Source organism: Protopterus annectens, chromosome 13.part0 (genome assembly GCF_019279795.1).
Source record: "Protopterus annectens isolate FY-2018-M chromosome 13.part0, PAN1.0, whole genome shotgun sequence".
Classification (NCBI taxonomy): Eukaryota; Metazoa; Chordata; order Ceratodontiformes; family Protopteridae; genus Protopterus; species Protopterus annectens.
This window is the reverse complement of record NC_056747.1, coordinates 910032921-910055412: the sequence shown is the minus strand read 5'-3', so window position 1 is coordinate 910055412 and position 22492 is coordinate 910032921. Positions and strand designations below refer to the sequence as shown.

The 22492-nt window shown below is 39.9% G+C and overlaps 1 protein-coding gene across 1 annotated transcript in view; it reads left to right on the top strand.

Annotated features, from left to right (window-relative positions):
• Nucleotides 1–22492, top strand: part of IFI35 (interferon induced protein 35) — a 504650-nt gene that overhangs the window by 392075 nt on the left and 90083 nt on the right. Inside the window, exon 7 of the mRNA XM_044054662.1 lies at nucleotides 13315–13501. Coding sequence (XP_043910597.1) covers nucleotides 13315–13501 — 187 coding nt within the window. The remainder of the gene's footprint in view (nucleotides 1–13314; nucleotides 13502–22492) is intronic.

The window sequence follows — 22492 nt, the reverse complement described above, 5'->3', positions numbered from 1 at the left end:
CCATTCATCATTTTCCATCAGGACAGAGTTTCCTTACGAACCAACCCTACCTTTATGCCAAAGGTAGTATCCAGTGTAGCTTTGAATCAGACTATCCACTTACCTACCTTTTATCCAAATCCACAAAACAAAGGGGAAAGACTACTACATTCCTTGGACATTCACAGACAACTTCGTTATTATTTGGACAGGACAAAGCCATTCAGGAAATCTGAGCAACTCTTTGTGTCCTATGCTACAGGTGCTCAAGGAAAGGCTATTTCCAAACAGACAATTTCAAAATGGATAGCCCACTGCATACGCTTTTGTTACTCATTTCATGGAAAAACTGTGCCTGCATGCATCAGATCCCACTCCACCAGGGCCACAGCTACCTCTGCAGCTTTCCTCAGGGGGGTCCCTACCAAGGGCATTTTGGAAGCAGCCACTTGGAGTTCAGTGCACACTTTCTCCAAGCACTATCACCTTCCGCTATACTCTAAATCTAGAGCGGGATTTGCCACAGCAGTCTTGCAGGGCATCCTCACCCCTCCTAGTTCCACTTAGTGCCTACCACCCTTACTTAGCTATGGGATTCTTCCCATCTGTAATGACTGCAGCTGTATGCACGATGAACATAGTACAGTTTTGTACCTACCATAAATGTAGATGTTCGAGTGCTCATACAGCTGCAGTCCAAGTTACCCCCCCCTCCGTCCCCTCTTAGGACAGGCCTTATGACAAACACCTTTATCATACAACCTATTTGGGGTATTCTTTTATGGTGTATTTGCTTGCAACTACTGTTTTTTGATTTTTCTATATTGCATGTTTGCATAACATTATGTTTTGTCTTCCTTCTGGGGGCACCTGACATCTGGGGCAAGAAAAACTGAAGAAAATGGCGTCGGCTGCCTCTTTTATACCCCTGCCGCACTGACATCAGGGAAGAAGCGACAACAACCGACGCCGGACCTAGACTTTGGAATTCGGCCGACAGAGGACCCGCCTGACGGCAGGATAACCCATCTGTAATGACTGCAGCTGTATGAACACTCGAACATCTACATTTATGGTAGGTACAAAACTGTACTTTATGCTATACAATGCATGGACTCGCCAAGCTGTGTATCATATACAACCTACTCCATTGCAAAAGCACTGAGGGCAAGAGACAGCTGTCATCTCTGCATCGGTATCTTGTCCACCCAATTTGGCATTGGCCTGCAGCATGCTTTACCTATGTACCTGTCTGCATGTTACTGCGCTCCCAGAAGAGAACAGCAGTTATAAAAACAGCACGGTCACTGTCAGTGTTATGTGCAACCTGGCCCACTGCAATGCATTCCTGAGTATGTCACCTGCAACTCATATGGTGGCCCCAGGTAACTTGGAGCAGGTTGATGTCATGAGTGCAACCTCAGCACCAACAGTGCATGTTTCATAAGTAGTACATCTTAGTCCATATATGTGCCTATTGAACCTATACCCATGCATCCAAAAGAAACAGACACATTTAGGAAGTCAGTTACCCCTTGCATATGGCCTGCATCCTTTAACCGCATCAAAGGTATATATTTCTATAACCAGTAAAGCACTGGGAAATAGACAGCAAAGCTCAATAAGAAAATGTCTTTTGATCTTGTCCCCTCTCCACAGTCAGATGAAGGGCAAACCCTCTACAAAAACAGCAAAAGAGCAGTAATGTTACCCACTTAATTCTCCCCATGTCACTGTCTCCTGTATACTTACCATTCAGACCATTATGCTAGGGACTCCCCAGTGGTAGAAAATTGAATAGGCTCAAGACCAATGGGGGTGCTAATAGTTGGCAGAAAAAAATATATAGAGGTCAAGTGGCTTTTTATGTTCATATCACCAGGCAGGCATTCTAAACAAATGGTTTCAGATGGAAAGAGGTTATTTAATCCTCTGTATGTCAGGTATAGGATTTATTTAAGATTGCAGAAAGTTACAGATAAGAGGGAGTTGCTTTAGCTTTTGGCTATAAGGCAAAGTACCTTGAAGATGTTTGTATTAGTGTCAGTGTCAACTGAAAGCTCATCTTCTAGAAGGACTTGAAAGTCTTTTACTGTCGTGCTGACTTTTTAGTTGTTGCCCATCAGCTTTCAAGGAGTATGTTCTTAATGCAGCAGTTCTTCATTTTTTTACATTTAAGGAAAATTCATTTCTTCTGCACCATTTATTTGTAATGTTAAATGGCATTTGAAAAGAAGTGGTATCGGTGGGACAAAGGACGATAGTCCCAATTTTTCAGTCACCTACATATTCGATGAGCCAGACACAGGAGTCCCTTTTGATATCTGTAAAATAATGCCAAAAAAGAGTGACTTGGGCAAAACTTTAAGGGATCACACTGGTGACAATGGTTGGTAAACACAGGATTGTTGCTGCTGTTTCTTATTATGTAAGACCATGTAAAATGAACCTGAGTTGTTAAGGCTTCAATTTACCATTAGATCGCTAACTTTATGATCCCATAATGGAATATGTTATTGAATATTTTATCTAGACTGAGACAAGTTGCATGGAAAGGTAAATCTTATTCCAATCTAACAGGTAGCTCAAGCAGGCAAAGTTCGAGCCAGGACAATGTAATAAACAAAGGAGAGAAAAGTGGCTCAAAAACTACAATAGAAGCATTAAAATAATCAGTTTAATAAAAATTAAACCAACTCCACAAAGCTTTCACACAGTGTGCTGATGAAGCAAACATTTAGAGCAATATTATATTAAAGTGTGTTTGCTTTTGAGAGTACATTATTTTATTTCATCTGCCATTTACATTTTATAGTAAATGTTATTCACATACTTTAGACAGATGAGCTTTCATCTAGGGGTATGTAGAGCAGGTTAGCTTGACGTGTTTTTACACAATCTGTCTTTAGAGCTGATGGGAAATCTCTGTTATGATACATCACTGGAGAGTAGAAATGATAACAATATAGAAACATATACATCCTGTTATACAATTCTGAATACATTTTCAAATAAATATTGGCATGCATTTCAACTGGAGAAAGTACTGAAGAATCCAATAGTAAGTTATAGGAGATAAATATAGTTTGTTTAAGTAACATTCAGGAATTGGCATGGATATGTTGTCAAGTGAACTGGAATTCAATCACTTACATGAATTTGTGCTCTCCTTGAATGTTCTGTGCATGTGCAGAGAGAAAATATGTGTGTCTTGGTTATATCCAGTACAAAATTTATACATCAAATCCTTTATTAATATCAAGACCAAAAATATTTTTAACTAGCTGTGTGAAAAAGTAATGCTGTTGAACAAGTAAAATGTAAAATTATGAAGACTGGCCCACATTTCATATTACTCATTTAAAAGTACCTACCCAGGTCTTATCAATAACCTACACGGATGAAGCAACCTAGGCAACATGAGTTCTATTAGCAGGTCAGGTGCTGGACCGTAAGGCAGGAAGGATGTGCATACATTTCCTGGGTAGATAATAATGTGCTAGGCATCCCTCTCATGGAAGTGCTGGTGGAGGCCAGAGCTCAAAGAGAGGGTACTGAGCTGGGGGGTTGGGTGGGAGGACAGAGAAAACATGATGCCCCTTAGGCCAGGGTAGGTACATAATCTCAAAGTTACTCTCCATTGCCCTCCCAGTCTGCTACTGCTGTTGTCCGCACTTTGAGAAATAAACTTAGATCTCAGTAAACAAAGTAGGATCCAAGCAGGGATGGTGCTGCAGGTGCCGCTCCACTCCCAGGATACCACTGTCCCATCCTCCGTCCCACTCTACTGTGGTAGTTCCTAAGCAGGTTGCTAGCACTAGGGTATGACTTCCAAGATAGCTTCACATTGAGTAACAGCTTAATTCTAGCTCTCCCATGTGAAAAGAGAAATGCAGCAGAGAAAGTCAGTGGATTTATACTTCTGGATAAATTCCAGTAACTGCACTGCCTAGATGCCAGGAAAAAAGAAATACAGAGGACCTGAGAGAAAGTCAGCTAAAAAGGTGAGGAAAAACACTGACTGGGAAACATACTGCAGCAATTCAGCAAAAAGCAGTGCAAGCTCCAGATATGACTTCCAGTAACCTAGCGGAAAGTACAAGACCACTGCACACAGACTTGGTTAAAATAAACAAAAGACAGATGGAGTATGTCAACTCAAACAACACAAGGATGGAAAAAAACGGAAGATGTTTTAAACAGGTATTCATAAGAGGTGATAAAACTGCAAAAAACAGAGGTCGAAATAACAAAAAGGCTGGCTGAATATGAGACCGCTCAAGAAAAGATGTTTCAATCAATTACTAGAATTAGGACAGAACATGTAGGGAAAACCTGAGATTTTTCTGCTATACCAGAGAAGCTGGTAGGAACAGACTGTATTCATTTTATGAAAGCACAAATAAGCAACTGGACTAGTATTCACCAGCAGGAGTTGTTAATTGAAAAGGCACATTGTGTGTATGGTCCAAACCTGGCTATGAGAAAGCAACCTAGTAGTAAAGATACAATCCTACCAGCAGAAGGAGTTGATTCTGGTAAAACTGTGGCAGAAGGACAAAGTACTGAATGTAGGAGACAGCAGTGTTTGTTAATGATTACTCATTGTACAACAGGCAGAACAGGAGTAAATTTATTCACTATTCAGGGAATGTCAAGAAACAAGCATGTGATTCAAACTACTGTACCTAGCTTTCTTCAAAATATTCTTTCTTGGAGGAACAAAATCATATTTTGATGAAGTACATGCTAAGGAGGAAATACAAAAGTTCGTCCAACAAAAAGTGAGCTGTAAAACAGAAGGTGATTCTACTTCTTGCTTCTCTGATAATAAAGACCCCAGAGTGACTGTGCCAGTGAAACCTTTTCCAATGTTTCAACAGAAAATGCTTGAGAGAAGGAAAAAAGCACAAGAGTCGACTAGAAGAATCGAGAGTATGTTGAAAATTAAACAGAGATGTAGTTGGAAGATGGGAATAAAACCAGTAACTTGGAAATTGACAAATGTGGGATTACAAAGTAATAATTTTATTTGTGAAACATAATAGAACAAGAAAGTCTGGAAATATTTTTGGACTTTGTTAAACTTGGAGGGAACTTTAAAATATATGCTCTACTTCATGTCAGTAATGTTCAGAAAAATGCTTGAGGGGGGAAGAGGACGGAGAAATTTAACTGTAAGTAAAACAAATTATTTCATAATGGTATTTTTATAGCGCATGATTTCTTTGCATGCAGTAAAGTTTTCTCAGCTATTTTTAAGTGTAATGGGGATACTAACGTAAGCCGGTGCTCCTGATTTTTTTCTTTTTTCTTTCTCCCTTCTTCTCTCTTTCTCCTTGTTCGGCTTTAAGAAATGTAGGCACTGCAGTCTAAAAAAATATATCTAAATACAAAAAAGGAGAAAAGTCTGGTTAACAGGGCATAACAAAAGAAAAATGAGTGTGTTTTTTTCATTCTTGCATAGTGGAATGACTCGATTAATACCCTTAGCTTGATCTAGTAGTATGTTTTAAGAAAAAACAAGTAAACAAAAAAGAATACTGAATATTATAAGGCTTTTTTCTAACAAGTAAATGTATGCTTAGTGCGATTTTGTATCTGGTCCTTATGTCTCCAGGAGACAATCTGATAAAGAGTAATGGCTAGGAAATAATGTTCTCTAAAATCATTCAAGTGTTTTCCCATCTGGGAGAGCTATAAAGATAAGACAAAACCAGACAACACTTAGTATAAGCACAGGCTGCACCATGTGTCTTAGCATGGAAAACCTTTCTTTTAGACTAAATCAAGTCTGTGAGTGTGGCTGTTAGTTTGGAACATTTGTTTGTATTAAGAGGGTAAAACTTTAATATTTGAATACATACATAGTTTTCACTGGTATTATTAAGTTAATAGGTTTTAGGGGGTATTGGGGTGTGTTTTTTTATGAAGGCTTTCAATAAAACAAAAAGTTTTGTAAGATGTGACATAGGCTCAAATCAATATGACAAGAAACTGTTTAAAATTCAACTTGCCAAACAGCATTTGTATGGAACACAAAAGCTGGAACTAGACATTTAACAAAAAAGCTGTTGTACATAAAAGGTGGGAAAATAACTTTTTAATACAGTGATGCTTTCTGTAATGCCTTTAAATGTCAATGGTATCAATAATCAATACAAAAAAGAAAGAGAAGTGAACTATATTAAAAATGTAGTGTGAAAGTGGTTATGTTACAGGAGGCACACTTGGAAAGAACTGAACATATGAATTTGATAAAGAAAGGTTTTCAGGATGGTTATTCAGCAGAATACCTGGGACAAAGGAAAAGACAAAGAGGAGTACTTTAATTGCAAGAGGAGCTCAAATAGTGATAGAATAGGATAAAAATGATAATAATGGTAGATTTGTAGTACTACTGGGCTACTGGCAAGGGAGGAGAATGAAACTGGCCTGTATTTACATTCCACCTAAAACTGTTATAATGGAGCTTAAGACAATTCTGAGAGAAATAATCAGCTTTCAGCAAGGTGTATTACTTACAGGTGGGGACTAGAATTTGATTTACAACAATGAAGATGTGTCTGAGGGAGCCAGAAGGGAAAACGTAACAAAGGAGGGTAGATTTATTTTTTGAAGAAATTTATGAAAACATTTGGCATGGAAGATGTGAATTCAGTACTAGGTGTTCAGATAGAATTTACATGTTATTTTCCAAGATACAGAAACTGGGCTAGGCTAAGCATAATTTACATTTCACAGGAACATGTGCATTTAATTGAAGGCCTTAATATGCACCCAATAACTATTTCAGATCATGCACCAGTAATAACTATAATAAAATGGAGGGTAATGAAATAAAAATGAGACACTGGATGCTTTCCCACCTATCTGTTCAAAAGAGAGGAATTTAAGAAATGGGTAGTGGAAATTATTCAGGAGCTATTACAGAAGATAGAAATTTCTTCTGAAAATATAGCTAGGGAGTGGTAAAATTAAAGCCGAGTTTAAAATGGGGTGGAAATAAAAGAAAGGAAGATATTGTTAAGAAGTAACAAGAATTATTTAGAGGGACTGACAAATGATAAGTATTGCAAAATAGGGGGAATCTCACAGAAAAAGAAGAGCAGCACCTGCAGAACGCTAAACAGAAAATAAGGGATTACAGCGATAATATGCATGAGTTTAGAAAGATTGCTTTTAAGCAACTGTTTTTGATAATAACTGGAGTACAAAAACTTTTAGCAGAATGACTCCGGCAACAGAAAGTTGAACAGGATGTCACCAAACGTAGGGAGCCTATAACTTGGAAGATTACAAGACATCCTGTAAAGGTATTAGAAATATTTTAGAAATTCTATGAAAGTCTGTATAAGGCAGAGAAATATGGAAATCAAGAAAAGGTACAAATGAAAATGTTTATGGAAGAATTAAGTATGCCAAGGTTAAAGGTAGATGAGGCTCTATTGCTAACAGGATAGGAGATTAGATAAAAATGGTGATGTATAACCAATCTACAGGGAAGTCTGTAGGAATAGATGGTATTCCTGTGGAAATTTGGGAGATAGTAGGGAAAAAACTGATAAAGATCTGGAAGTATTTTAAGAGGAGGAGAAGTACCAACATCCTGGAAGAAAGCAGTGGTAGCTCTAATACCTAAAGAGGGTAAAGATCCATCAGATCCAGCTTCATACAGGCCCAGCTCAACATTAAATCATGATTATAAAGTGCTTATGTCTATAATGTCTGAAAGAATGGCAAACGTGATGCCAAAATTAATAGTTATGGATCGATGTGGTTTTGTGGAGGGGAGGCAAACATTTGACAACATTAACAGGGCATTGATAATCCAGAGGGAAGCAGAATGTAAGAAAATACCACTTTTATTGGTGGGTTTTGACACAGAGAAAGCATTTGACAGAGTAAGCTGGGACTTTATGACCAGGGTAATGGAAGCATTTGCATTCCCTGATAAAATTATAATGTTAATTAGGTGCATATATGAGGGGTCAGAGACAAAAATTAAAGTGGGTGGGTTCCTCTTTTAAGTTTTGTTTGAGCAGAGGAACCAAGCAGGGGTACACTCTTTCCTGTTTATCTGCATTATATTTAGAACCATTGGCAAAGAAAATAAGGAAATTCAAGGATATATTTGGTATGGTAGTCAAGAAAAGCTGGCTGCATTTTCAGATATTTTATACCTGATAAAACCAGAAAAGGACATTTTAGTGTTGTGGAACATGTTGAGACAGTTACATATTTTTTCAGGATACAAAATTAATAAAGCTAAAACAAAGGCAATAGCACTAAATTATGTAGCCACACATGAATTGGTTCAGCAATATCCATATTTATGGGGACATGAAAAAATGAAGTATTTAGGAGTATGGATTAAAAATTATTCTAGTGTAGCAGCTATGGATATGTGGGAAGAGATTAAACAAGAGATCATACAAAAACTGAGAAAAATTGGAAGCTCTGTTATATGGATGTTAAGATGCAAGCAGTTAAAATGTTTTTAGACCCTTTAGTCTTATACACAGGTCAGGTATATTTTTATCAGCCAGAGGAGAAGTTGTTGATAGCAATTAATAAAGAGCTGAAGGATTTTATCTGGGAGGGGAAGATGACAAGAGACAAGTAAGATAAGTTGATTCTTCCAACAGAACAACGCAGACTGGGATTACCCGATTCAAAGAGATATTTCAGAGCTACACAGTTAAAGCTCCTATACATAGCACAAGCAGAAACCTATAATTCAAAGTAGAAATGGATGATGATGATGATGATGATGAGAAAGGGGAAGCTCAAGAAACCAGGAGAGACTGGGATTTTTGGATGCAGACCTTTAAGGAAAATAACAATAATCATACAGAATATTATATTCAGAAAGTAGCAAAAATTGTTCTAAGAATTAAGCCAACAGTGGAATGAAGAAAGGAGATTCTGACAGTATGGATAATTGCTATTAGGGATAAAGACAATAGGCAGGAGGGGCCTGGAATTTATTGGAGAAAACTGGGAAAGAACCAGGATATCAGGAGCAAATAACTAGAGACAGAAAGTTAATAGAATGGGAAGATGCCAAGAATTTATTTTGACTGCAGGTTAGAGATTGCCTTCCTTGTCAAGAATTGATATCAGTGTTGTCGGAGTATAGGCAAAGAGAAAGAAATAGGGTGGTCCTAAATGAAAGACCAACAGTTGTAGAGTTTTTTTTACAATATAGAACAGAAGCTGCTGTTAAAAAAGGAATAATTACTAGAGCATATAAAAGATTGCATGATAACTGTAAGAATCAAGCAGAGGAGTTTTGACAGGATTGGGAAGAGAGATTGGATAAGCAATTCACAAAGAAACATTGTGTGGATATATGTTTTCTCCCAAATATGCAACAAAATCTTGAAGATTTAGAATTTTTGCTTGGTCATAGATATGTTTATACCCCAAGTAGTGTCCAGATAATTTTTTCCTCAGGTAGACAGCAAATGTTGGAGGTGTGATGAGGAAGGAAGAGGTAATTGAGAACATATTTTCTGGGAGTGTAATGAGTTGACAGACTTTAAATATTACTTGCAGACTACTGTATCAGAGATACTGGGTGAGCAAATTGGCTTAGCTAGGGAAATGATTTTTCTGGGCTGTGATACAGAATCGGAATTGCTTAGACATAGTAAGGCCTTGCTGAGTCTAATTATGGTGGCTGTCAAAAAAGCAGTTGCTAGAAAACGGAAATCATAATCTAAACCAACTGTACTAGAAGTAGTGAATATAGTAACAGAGATAAAGCAAGTGGAACTGGGGCCTTTAGAAAAGGGTAGGAGCAAATTACATAGGAAAAATGGGAATTATGGGAACAATGCATACAGGGGAGAAATGAGGTTTAAAAGAAGGCAGGATATGAATGAGCTATATAATGTTTGACAGTGATTGTATAGATTATAAGTGATGTATAATGTTTGCAACTAAAATTATGTCAGTACGGTTTGTAATGTAAAATGCTTGCAACTAAGATTACATCAATATGGTTTGTTTTCATTTATATAAATGTATGATCGCCTGTGTCATAAGTGATAATTTAATAAAAATGTTTCTTGTTTAAAAAAAAGATAGTACTAGGGTACATGCTGCTCTCTGTTTCCCTTTTCCTTCCTGACAGTGACCTCAGAACCAGAGGGGCTAATATCAGGATTGAGAGTTAGAACAGCAGGGGTGACACTTGGACAGTCGGCAGTCGGAGCATTAGCTTGGACCTATAAAAAAAGAGCAATCATCCAAGATGAGCTGTAAGTAGAGTAACAATTGAGATAGTAACATTCTTCTCTTGATGTGACAGCATTTAAATCAGGAGACAAACTAACAAAAATTGTGTTAGTATGTCCAAAGAATTTTTTTCAGTCTTTTTCTCTATCATAGCCTTTAGGGATAGCACAATGGGTATGATATAGGACATTCAGTGGGCTGCCCATGCAGGACATCTCTTCACTTATGCAAGGGGTGCTCCCTCCAAGTCCTTGCACTCCTCTTGCAGCAGAAGCAGTGGTTTCCCCTGGTTTCCACCATGGAAATCATACTATTCAGTATAGCTCTGAGTGTTGGCTGACCCTGTCCACCTGCTGGGAGAGGCAAGTGGGCCATGTAACATTTCTCCTCTCCCTCTCTGCTCCTTCAGTGCTAGGGCTACTAATCAGACCCTGGTCCCCCGGCTCATAGCCGGAGCTCCAGCCCTGTCTGTCTCGTGGAAGCAGACTCCAAGGAAATGTTATCAGATACAGTTCTTACTGTTACTGCTGACTCTGGCCTTATTATGTGAACATGCCTGCTGCTTTAAACTATTGCTATGGAACATTTTCTTCAGGGGGACTGTGGTAAGCCTATTTGCTTATATCTGTTATATTTAAACTTGCAGCAGTGCAATGCATATGGAATTAAAATGTGATAGTTTGTTACTTGGTCAAGGTTCTTGTATATTACAGTTGATTTAAATTATTGCACCCCATTTGATCTGTCAGAATGTGTCTGGTACTGTGTGCATGTATACCTCCTTGATGATTCTAATGTATCAACAGGACAAGTAAACAGTTGTTGCTGAATGTGAACTATCAGTCTTGGTAAGATTACTGGGTCCTACCTGAGTTGTGGACTGAACACTGCTGAATATGAAACAGGCATATTGAGTTCACGTTAAGTAATGGAATTAATTAGTCATATTTCTTTGATTTGCTGATACACATCTAGCCAGCTTAATATAAAGGTATTTTGCAGAGGCAAACATTATTTGAGTGAGTAATTTACAAAGCATGGATGTAAAAATCAGCTTTATATACTGATGTCATAAAAGAATAGAATCAAACTGTACAACATACCGGTCCACAGTCTTGTTTTGTCTGCATTACACTATTATAAACTGTAAGTTACTGTGAAGTGATGATATAAAATAAGTAGGATTTTAGCCTGTTATAGCAGAATTTTTTTTTTTTGACCGCCATCACTCAACCTTTGACCATGTACCGATGTTCTCATTTTGGTCATTTGTTCTTCACCACTCATAAACTAGAAGACATCAGGAGAGAGAGGCAAAAGCTGGGAACAGTGGCAATAATCCTTCCAGAGGTTATAAGTATTTTATACTCAACAGCCATTGCCCTGCCAGCCTGCTGGTGAGTTGCAGTGTCTTGCTGCATCCAACTGCTTTGAGTGCATGCTTCAACACACTTGTGATGCTGAGCTGGAGAGCACATCTTTATTTAGCCATGTTCATACCCCTGAGTCCAATTGGAGTACATCACCTCTCCCTCTGCAGCTGTGATCCTGCAGTAGAGATTTGACTCTGTTCCCTTAGGATGGGTAATCTGGCCTTGGACACTAACTTTCATCCTTTCCTAGACAGCTGTTTCAGCACCAGGAGGCTGCAAGTCAAACCCAAATCATCTTGGCCATAGTCACAGTTTCATCCGTCTACATCACAGAGAAAACTATACCAAATCATTTTCCCTACTTGTAGGTAAAGTTGTAGATACAAGGCACAGCATAAAAGTAGTGAATCTTTCTCTATTTGAAATGTTGGGACCCACTAAAGCAAGTACCAAAAACAGAGACTGAATGGCCAAAAAAAGGACTTGCATTTACTAAGCCCGAAATTCCATTTCTCAGAATATTCCTTTTTCTCTGAGGTATGGTGAGCTTGGAGATGGCCTACGTAACTTCAGGGTGTGTGTGGGGCTTGTTTTCCACATTAGGAGGAGCAGGGTCCCCCTCTGCAAAAAAGTTTAAAGGAGAAGAACGATGTTCAAGAGTCCTTCTGCATTTTCATTCTTTTTTTTTTTTTTCCATAGTGTTAGCACTCGACATTTTGTGTGTCGCCATTTCAATAGGGAGTCAAATTTTCCATTTCAGTTATAAGTATCTGAAGCCGAGGCATTTACAGACTGTGGGATCATAACAGCTTGCATTTTCTGCTGCTAAAAAACAGTTTGCACAGTCAGTGTTACCTTGGCTTCTAAATGGGAGTGTATTTTACAATTGTGATACGTTGTAGTTTGAGTACTTCATGCCTTACTAAATGGGAGTAACATACTTGCTCTTAACTGCAAGTAATACATGTTTGTCTTCTATTAAATGATTGCTGTAAATGTTTATGATTCATTCATTTTGGTCAGAGTCGATTGTGAATATGAAGTCATGTTATTAAAAAAAAAAATCCTGTAATTAGAAATGTTATGATAAACAGATAAATTGTGAAGAGAATGTCTAAACTAGTTAAGAGTCTTTTAACAGAAGCACAGTGGTTGGCATTCCTAGGTAAATCATGCATATCACAGTGTGAATTACTGCATTAATTGATGATGTGGACAGTTCTATCCATGTTGGCTTAGGCTTAAGCCACCTTGTGCAGTAAATTACTCAATTACGAACCCCAGCCTTTAGCCCTGGTTGCATTTATTTTAATGTTTTATTGTACCTTTGCCCTTTGCTATACTTAGCCACTTATAGTCACTGTCCTGTGACATGTTTTCAGATGTATGCCATTTTTCATGCATGAGTGTTTTGTAAGGTAGCTAACTCTCACACCCAAATTTCTAGAGAAATAGAAGCAGCCCACTGCCTGTACAGTCTTATTTACCCGCTCTTAACCCTCCTGACCTTGTGCCCCCAACATAGCTGGGATTGATTCCTGTCATAAGGTTGGGCTGGTGGAACTGTGTGTTTTAACAAGGTGTGGTACTGTACGTTAAATAACTCTAAACCTATGTACAGTAGCCCAGTAGTAAAACATTAGGATGACTATATGGTGTTTACATTTAGTCCTCTTATATGAGTTATTCTGACCAGAAAATAATCTTTCTCTTGCAGATTCAGACATCTGTGTGCAATAAACGGATCTTGGTATCCAACATCCCAAAAGATCTGCCTACTGACCAACTGCTTGATAAATTAGAGATATTCTTTTCCAAATCCAAAAATGATGGAGGTGAAGTTGATGATCGGGAATTTTTACCAGACTCTGGAAATGTTGTCATTGCCTTCTCTAATGATGGAAGTATGTCATTTGTGAAAATGATTTTATGGGCTCTGTTAGCATTACATTAGATCACGTAAAGGGTGTAGTTTCTGCTGTGAGTCGCAACAGATATTGGATAGTATGCCATTCAGTATTTATAATCATGAAATTATACTGTTGCAGTTTACTGGTTAACGTAGGTGACCACAACATTACAGTTTAAGAGGTAATCCAGCTTGAGTAACACAGCAGTGCAGTGTAATTCTACAAGCTTTTAAGTACCAAACAAGATATTTTTGTTGTAGTTTGTAGTAAAGTGCGTCTCTGCAGTGTAGTTAAAAATGGTATTTAATTTCAAATTACTTGAATGTACAGATTATATTGGCTCTATTTAGCTTCTGTGAATGTTTTTTGACTGTCTGTTGGATTTTGCTTCCAGTGTGATTACACAACAGTATCTGTGTAAATGAGGGCGGTCAGTCAAATTTTGTGATAGATAAATGCAGTGTAACTCTAGCACTGCTCAGTGCACTTTATATTCAGTTTTCTTTTACATTGTATTTTTTTAACAAGAAACATCTTTATTAAATTATCACTTAACATAGACAATCATAAATTTATATACATGAAAATAAACCATATTGACATATTTTCAGTTCCAAACATTATACATCACATATAATCTTCTATGCTGTCATTGCCAGGCAAGCATTGCACAGCTCATTCAATTTTGTTCTTCCTTAAACCTCATTCCTCCTGCAAAACATTGCAATACATGCATTGTTCCCACAATTCCCATTTTTCTATGTAATTTGCTCTTATCCTTTTCTGATGATCTAAATTCTAGTTGTTTTTTCTGTTACTATATTCACTACTTCTAGTACAGTTGATTTAGACTTTGATATCCATTTTCTAGTAATTGCTTTTCTTGGCAGCCACTATAATTAGACCCAGCAAGGCCTTGATATGTCTAGGCAATTCTGGTTTTGTATCATAGCTCAAAAAAATCATTTCCTTAGTTATACCAGTTTGCTCACCCAGTATTTCAGTAGAGTAGTCTGCAGAGAACCCATAACGTCTGCCAACTCATTGCACTCCCAAAAAATATGTTCCCAATTACCTCTTCCCTCTCCGTCACACCTCCAATATTTGCTATCTACCTGAGGAAAAATTCTTAGGGGTATACAATATCTATGTAAACAAGCAAGGATCCAAAATCTTCTAGAGTTTGTTGCATATTTGGAAGTCATACATATATCCCGCCATTGTTTCTTTGTGAATTGCTTATCCAGTCCCTCTTCCCAATACATTCTAACCTGCTCTGGCTGATTCTTGTAGTTATCATGCAATATTTTATGTGCTCTGCTAATTATCCCTTTTTAACAGCAGCTTATGTTGTAGATTCTACTAAAAACTCTACCAGTGCTGGCCTTTTGCTTAGGATCCCCCTATTTCTTTCTCTTTGCCTGTACTCTGATATTAATCCTTGATAGGGAAGGCAGTCTCTAGCCTACAGTGAAAATAAAGTCTTGGCCTCTTCCCATTCTTTTATTTATTTATTTAACATTTGTTTCCTGAGAAAGTCTGACTTGGAAAGAGCCAATTTTCTGAGGAGGCCTGGGAAGAAATGCTCCAGATGCATGTCTTTTCCATTTCCCCCTTCTAATTATTTGCTCCCAATGCACTGGTTCTTTTGCCAGTTTTCTCCAGTAACCCCCCCCCCTTTTGCCTATTCCTTGTACCCTTAATTGCAGTTATCCCTATTGACAGAATCTCCTTTCTCCATCCCAATGTTGGCGTAGTTCTTAGAATACTTACTCTGCTACGTTCTGAATATAATACTCTGTAGATATTATTATTCTCCTTAAGAATCTGCATCCAAAATCCCAGTCTCTCCTCCTTTCTTGAGCTTCACCCTTGTTTCGTCATCATCCCTTTCCATTTTAAATTATATCTTTCTGCTTGTGCTATGTCTAGGAGCCTTAACTCTGTAGCTCTGAAATATCTCATCAAATTAGGAAATCCCAAACCAGTTTGTTTTATTGGAAGGATCAACTTATTCCTATTGACTGTTGCCCTTTTTTCTTACCAGATAAAATCATTCAGCTCTTTATTAATTGCTATCCACAACTTCTCTAGTTGATAAAAAATGTCTGACCTGTGTGTAAAACCAAAGGGACTAAAAACATTTTCATTGCTTGTATCTTGCTATCCATATCCGTAAAACAGAGCTTCCAATTTCTAGTTCTTTTGTATTATTTTTTTAGTCTCTTCCCACATATCCTTAGCTGCCATAACAGAATCCTTTTTAATTCATACTCCTATGTATTTCATTTATCATGTCCCCTTAAATATGGGTGTTGCTGAACCAATTCATGTGTGGTTACATAGTTTACAGCTATTCCCTTTGTATGTTCCACAACACGAAAATGTCTTTTTCTGGTTTTATCAGGTATGAAATAATATCATCCGCAAATAAAGCCAAATGACTTGACTACCATACCAATTATTTCCTTGAATTTCTGAGTCTTTTATTTTCTTTGCCAGTGGTTCTAAATATAATGCATATAACAAAGGGGAAAGAGGATACCCCTGCCTGGTTCCTCTACTCAGATAGATCTTAGAGAAGAATTCCTCCCACTTTAATTTTTGTTTCCAGTCCTTTGTATATCCTTCTAATCAACCTTATAATTTTATCAGGGAATACAAATGCTTCAATTGCCCTACTCATAAAATCCTGGTTTACTCTGTCAAATGCTTTCTCTGTTTCAAGACCCAACAATAACAACAGTGTTTTTTTCTTACACTGTGCTTCCCTGTGGATCATCATTGCTCTATTAATGTCAAATGTTTGCCTTCCATCCACAAAACCACATTGTTCCATATCTATCAATTTCAGTATCACCTTTGCCATTCTTTTAGCCATTTTAGACATAAACACTTTATAATCGTGGTTTAGAATTGAAATGGGCTTTTATGAAGCTGTATTTGGTGGAGGTTCTTCATGTTTCACTGTTGCAGTCATCACATTTGGGTTATCCCTGCCAGGGTAGCCCTCGGCCAGGCCAGCCCTAATACCAGAGGCTTAGTATTTCTGCGTCAGCTTGTGTCGCTTCAGGACTGACATCAGGTCATCAGTAGTATAAAGTAAGGTGGCCAACACCATTACATCAGTTTTTCTTGCCAAGGAGCCCGAAGCAGAAGCAGTTCGCACCAGTGCCGGTTGGCCTCTACCTGAGTTTCGTCTTCCGAATTGAAGCTGAAGTCTTCTAAAGCTAAGTATCCTGTTGGGGATCCTTTTTTCTTGCTCTAACCGATATCAGAAAAAGTTAACAACTGTCTTGCCTGTGGAAAGCAAATGCCACACAGACTTTCATTCTTACTGCATCACTTGCTTAGGCCCAGACCACAACGTCCCTCGCTGTCACTTTTGTTCTTTGTTCAATGCCAGAACTATACTTCATCGGGCCCTTATTGTAGCTAGATGTTTTCTCTCACAGTCCTCAAATTCCGATATGGCTTCGGTAAGCCGTCTGACAGCAGATCTTCTGAAAAAATGTAAGGCTAAAGACAGAGACAGACCGCACAGGTTCAAACCTACCGACAACGCTTCCGTTAAGCTAGTCTTCAATTCTCTGGTCCTCAGTGAGGTGGATTCGCAGGCCACTACCGAGACCCTTTCGCAGTCCGGTATGCCACAAAACTCTTCTTCGATTAAGGATCCTGCAGTTGTCTCTACCTTGGATGGGATCGGAGCCACTGAGCAGGCACTGGCTTGCGAGGAAGTACTTCGCACTACCGATTCTCAACACAAACTGACGACTTTCGCATCTACCGTTCTTTCAAAAACTACTGAGTTTCTAAGGCCCAGGGTATGAACCATGCCCAAGAAACCGGCGACCCTATCTCAGGCACCTGCTTCCTTGCCTCAGTCTCAAATGCTTAAAATGGCGGAAGACCTTATAATATTGATTAGGGGAAGCCAAGCTACCGATTCCAAAGAAAAAGAGATCTGTCCCCAGTAGTTTTATCTGAACAGGAGTCTGATGACTCTAATGCATCTGAATATGAAGACATGCAACCCCTCTCTGCTTATGAGCATTCTGATGCAGAGGAATCCATTACTTCAGCTGCTCCACCTGAGGGTTTTTCCTGAGGAAACCCTTCATACTTTAAGGGAGCATGTCCAATGGGAATGTCAGGACTACCCTCAGTCTAAAAAGAGACTCAGACAATTCTTAGACCTTCCTCAGCACAGAATCCTGGCCATTCCCCCTGTCCTGGATGTTGTGGATGATGTTTTCATGGAATCTAGTTTGACTCCTGACACCCTCCCTCCTGCTCCCAGAAAACCTGACTGGTATTACAGAGTCCCTGACTCACACAAATTTATTTTCAAAAATCCTACTGCTGACCCTGAGGTTGTTTCTCAAGGGCCTAAAGGAATTAAAGCAACTTCTGCTAAGAATTCCACCCCCTCAGATAGGGATTCCCGAGCACTAGACAGATGGGGTAAAAAAGTATACACCTCTGCTACTCTTGCTGTCACAGCACTAAATTATCAGTTCCATATGCTAAAATTTCAGCAACATACCATGGAACTCCACAAACAAAAAATATCAACTTTTCCTGCTTGTGCAGAAAATAAAGAGTTGCAAGATTTAATGCATTCTGCAAGTCAAGTAACTAAGCACACCTTACACTGTGGTTTTGATGCCCTAGAAGCATCTTGCAGGGCAGCAGTCACCAGTTATGTCCTTAGAAGACATGCTTGGCTTAAGAAACAACCCTTGCCAGACCATGCCAAATCTAAACTATTGGATGCACCCTTGCACAAAGACAACTTATTTGGCACCAAAGCAGAGGAGGTCTTAAAAAAGATAGAAGAAAAAGCTAAATCTATGCAGACAGTTAAGGATTTCCTACAGGTCAAGCCTCCCAGGTTCAGTAGGCATTGCCTCTCCAAACACTGGTCCTTTCCTGCCCCCTCCAGGTCAGTTCATCCCAGACCCCGGGGAAGCAGACCCCCCAGACAGCAGCCACAGGGAATGCAGAGATCAAAGCAGTGGAGTTCTTCCACTTCAAAACCAGAGAGTGCAAAGCCACCCACTCATGGTAAGAACTCACAATTACTCTTCACCTACCAACCCCAAAAGGGTTCCCAGATCTTCCTTCTAACCAGTGGGAAGAGGCAAAAAAGCAAGTCCTTTCCCCTGCTCTCCATGAGGGCAATAGAGCACATTCCTGCAGAACAGATAGGCGAAGGTTTCTACTCCAGACTTTTTCTGGTACCCAGAAAAGAGGGCACCTGGCACCCCATCCTCGATCTATCCATTCTAAACACCTTCCTGGTGATACCAAAATTCAAAATGCTCACCCTCCAGCAACTACTTCTTATGCTCTCCAAGAATGCTTGGCTAGCCACCCTAGACCTAAAAGAGGCCTACCTCCACATTCCTGTCAGGGAATCATGCAGGAAATATCTACGTTTCATGGCAGGATATCTACTGCTCCCAGAGTTTTCACAAAATGTCTGGTTCCCCGCCATTGCCTTTTGCAGACAAAGAAATATACAAATTTACCCATACTTGGATGACTGCTTAATTCAGGCAGGCAGTCAGGAAAATTTGCTCAAGCACCTGGCCTTTGTAAAATCCCTACTGACCTCCCTAGGGTATACTATCAATGAAAAGAAATCCAAACTAGTACCCACCCAAAGGATTATAGTCCTGGGAGCAAGCCTGGACACAGCATCCCAGATGTTATTCCTTACACCAGAAAAGCAAACTTATCCAGGACACAGCATCCCAGATGTTATTCCTTACACCAGAAAAGCAAACTTACCTGACAGCCTACTTCTCTCAACTAGCCACCAGACCCCTGTTATCTGCAAGGAAAATCCTGCAGGCTCTGGGGTTCATGGCATCTTGCATTCTTCTTATTCCATATGCCAGACTGCATATGAGGAAACTTCAGTGGTATCTAAAAAGCTTTTGGTGTCAACACCCTCAGGATCTGGAAACTCTTATACCAAAACTCATATACCAATGATATCTTGCCTCAGGAAAGATTTTCTTTGGTGGGCAGCAGCATGCTCCCACAACAAGGGACTACCCTTCTCACCACCCCGCTGCTTAGACCCTCCCCACAGATACATCAGACTATGCCTGGGGTGCATACAGGGCCAGTGGAGCCCACAGCAAACTCATCTGCACATCAACCAAAAAGATGTTAGCTGTCCAGCATGCATTGACCTTCTCTCCCCAGGGGCTCTCCTGATCAAAACAGACAACACCACTGTGATGTGGCATAAAAACAAATAGGGAGGGACTCGCTCCTATCCTCTATGTAGGCTGGCCATGACCCTTTGGCACACAGCCTCAGCCATGCAACTACATCTGTTAGCACAATTCCTGCCAGGCTCTCTAAATTCCCTGGCAGACAACTTAAGCAGAAATCTTCTGGACCCACACGAGTGGCAGCTAGACCAAAGAACCTTCACCCTAATAACTCAGAAATGGGGCACCCCGAAGGTCGACCTCTTTGCTTCCCACTCCAACCATCAGGTCAGCAAGTTCTGCACCAGGAAGCCTCACTGCAGGGCCTGGAAAGTGGATGCCCTATCCTTCCCCTGGGTCACCCTCTCGGCCTATGCATTTCCCCCACTACCTCTCATTACCAGGGTACTGCTCAAAATAAGGGAGGAAAAACCATGGACAATTCTGATTGCTCCAGACTGGCCTGGCCAGCACTGGTACCCACTGCTGCACAGCCTGTCTCCACTGCCACCATGGCATCTCCCTCAGACCCCAACCCTCCTGACCCAGAGGGAAGGAGAATTCATGCATCCCCAATTGCAGACCCTCATTTTGGCAGCCTGGCTTATTCCCTGACCACTGATCAATCTGCCAAATTCAGTGAACAGGTTCTAGGTGTTATACGTGAGGCTAGATGCCCTAGCACTAGAAAGTCTTATGCTGACAAATGGAAAAGGTTCTGCACCTGGATTCAGGCTAAGGGAGCCGATATGGCACAGCCCTCCCTACCTCTCATCATGGATTACCTAACTGACCTGCTACACAGCGGTCTCTCCTTTTCCTCTATTAAAATTCATGCTTCTGGTATCTCTGCTCATTTCAACACTGAGCACCCACTTTTCTCAAACCCTCTGATCAAACTGTTCCTAAGAGGGTCTAGCAACTTGAGGCCACCCAGAAGAGCACCTACCCCAGCTTGGGACCTAAACTTTATGTTGGAAAAGCTCACCCTGCCCACCTTTGAACCAGCATCTTCAGCAGAGTTAAAGTTTCTCTCCTGGAAGACAGTCTTGCTTCTGACCATCACTTCAGCCAGAATAGTATCCAAGCAACAAGCACTAATGGCTGTAGAGCCATTCATTATCTTCCATGCTGACAGAGTGTCCCTCAGGACTAACCCATCCTTCATGCCCAAAGTGGTGTCCAGTGTGGCTCTCAACCAATCCATTCATTTGCTCACCTTTTTCCCTAACTCACAAAACAAGGGGGAAAGGATTCTGCACTCTCTAGATGTCCACAGACAGCTCAGATTATATCTAGACAGGACTAAATCATTCAGAAAGACTGATCAATTGCTAGTCAGCTTAGCTGCAGGTGCAGAAGGCAAAGCCATATCCAAACAAACAATTTCCAGATGGATAGCACACTGCATCCATTTCTGTTACAAGCAACATGGGAAACCTCCCCCTAAGGGGATCAGGACTCACTCTACCAGAGCAGCCTCCACCTCTGCAGCTTTCCTCAGAGGAGTCCCTACCAGTGACATTCCGGAGGCTGCCACATGAACATCTGTTCACACCTTCACCAAGCATTACCACCTGCCTATCTTCTCCAAATCCAGGGCAGGCTTTGCCACTGCAGTCTTGCAGGGCATCCTAGCTAACCCCCAGTCTTCTTGACTGCCTCCACCCTTTTCCTCAGCTTTGGGAAATCAACCCAAATGTGATGACTGCAACAGTGAATCACGAAGAACATAGTACAGTTGTGTACACTTACCATAAATGTAGATGTTCGAGTTTATTCACTGTTGTAGTCTTGGTTTCCCTCCCTCCCTCCACCCCCCCCCTTTCTTCTATCTCTCCTCACAAGGAAATTTTTGGTATTTACTTTCTACTGGTGGGGTTCTTCCACCATGTCCTGGCTCCCACTTGGGGGCTCCTGACAGGGCAAGAAAAACTGATGTAACGGCATCGGCCACCTTACTTTATACTACTGACGACCTGACATCAGTCCTGAAGTGACAGCAGCCAACGCAGAAATAATAGGCCTCTGGTATTCAGGGCGGCCGTGGGCTACCCTGGCAGAAATAACCCTAATGTGATGACTGCAACAGTGAATACACTCGAACATCTACATTTATGGTAAGTATACACAACTGTACTATCTTTACCGTCTTTAGGTAGTACAGCCACCACCGCTTCTTCCAGGATGTTGGTCCTTCTCTTTTTAAAATACTGGTAAAACAAAATCTTCCCGATCTTTATCACTTTCTTCCCTCCTAGCTTCTAAACTTCCACAGGAATACCATCTCCTCCTGGGGACTGCCTTGTAGATTGGTTATACATCACCATTTTTATCTCATCCCCATCATATCCTGTTAGTAATTGAGCCTCATCTACCCATAAACTTGGCATATTTAATTCTTCTGTAAACATTTCCATTTTTATTTTCTTTCTTGATTTCCACATTTTCATAAAATTCACAAAATATTTCTAATACCTCTACAGGCTCTCTGGTTATTTTATTTGTTATAGGCTCCCTAAGCTTGGCAACAACCCTTTGTACTTTCTGTTGCCTGAGCTGTGTGCTATTTTTTTTTTGTGGTCTGGAATTATCAAATTATCAATTATTATCTTTCAAGATATAGACATTAGCATTAACTACAGGTCTCAAAAAGTGCTCAATATATATTGACAGAGTTTCTGTAACCCACCCTCTACCAGAGACAATGGGTCTCATTGGGGGGTTAACAGAGCTTTTATGAACTTTAGGG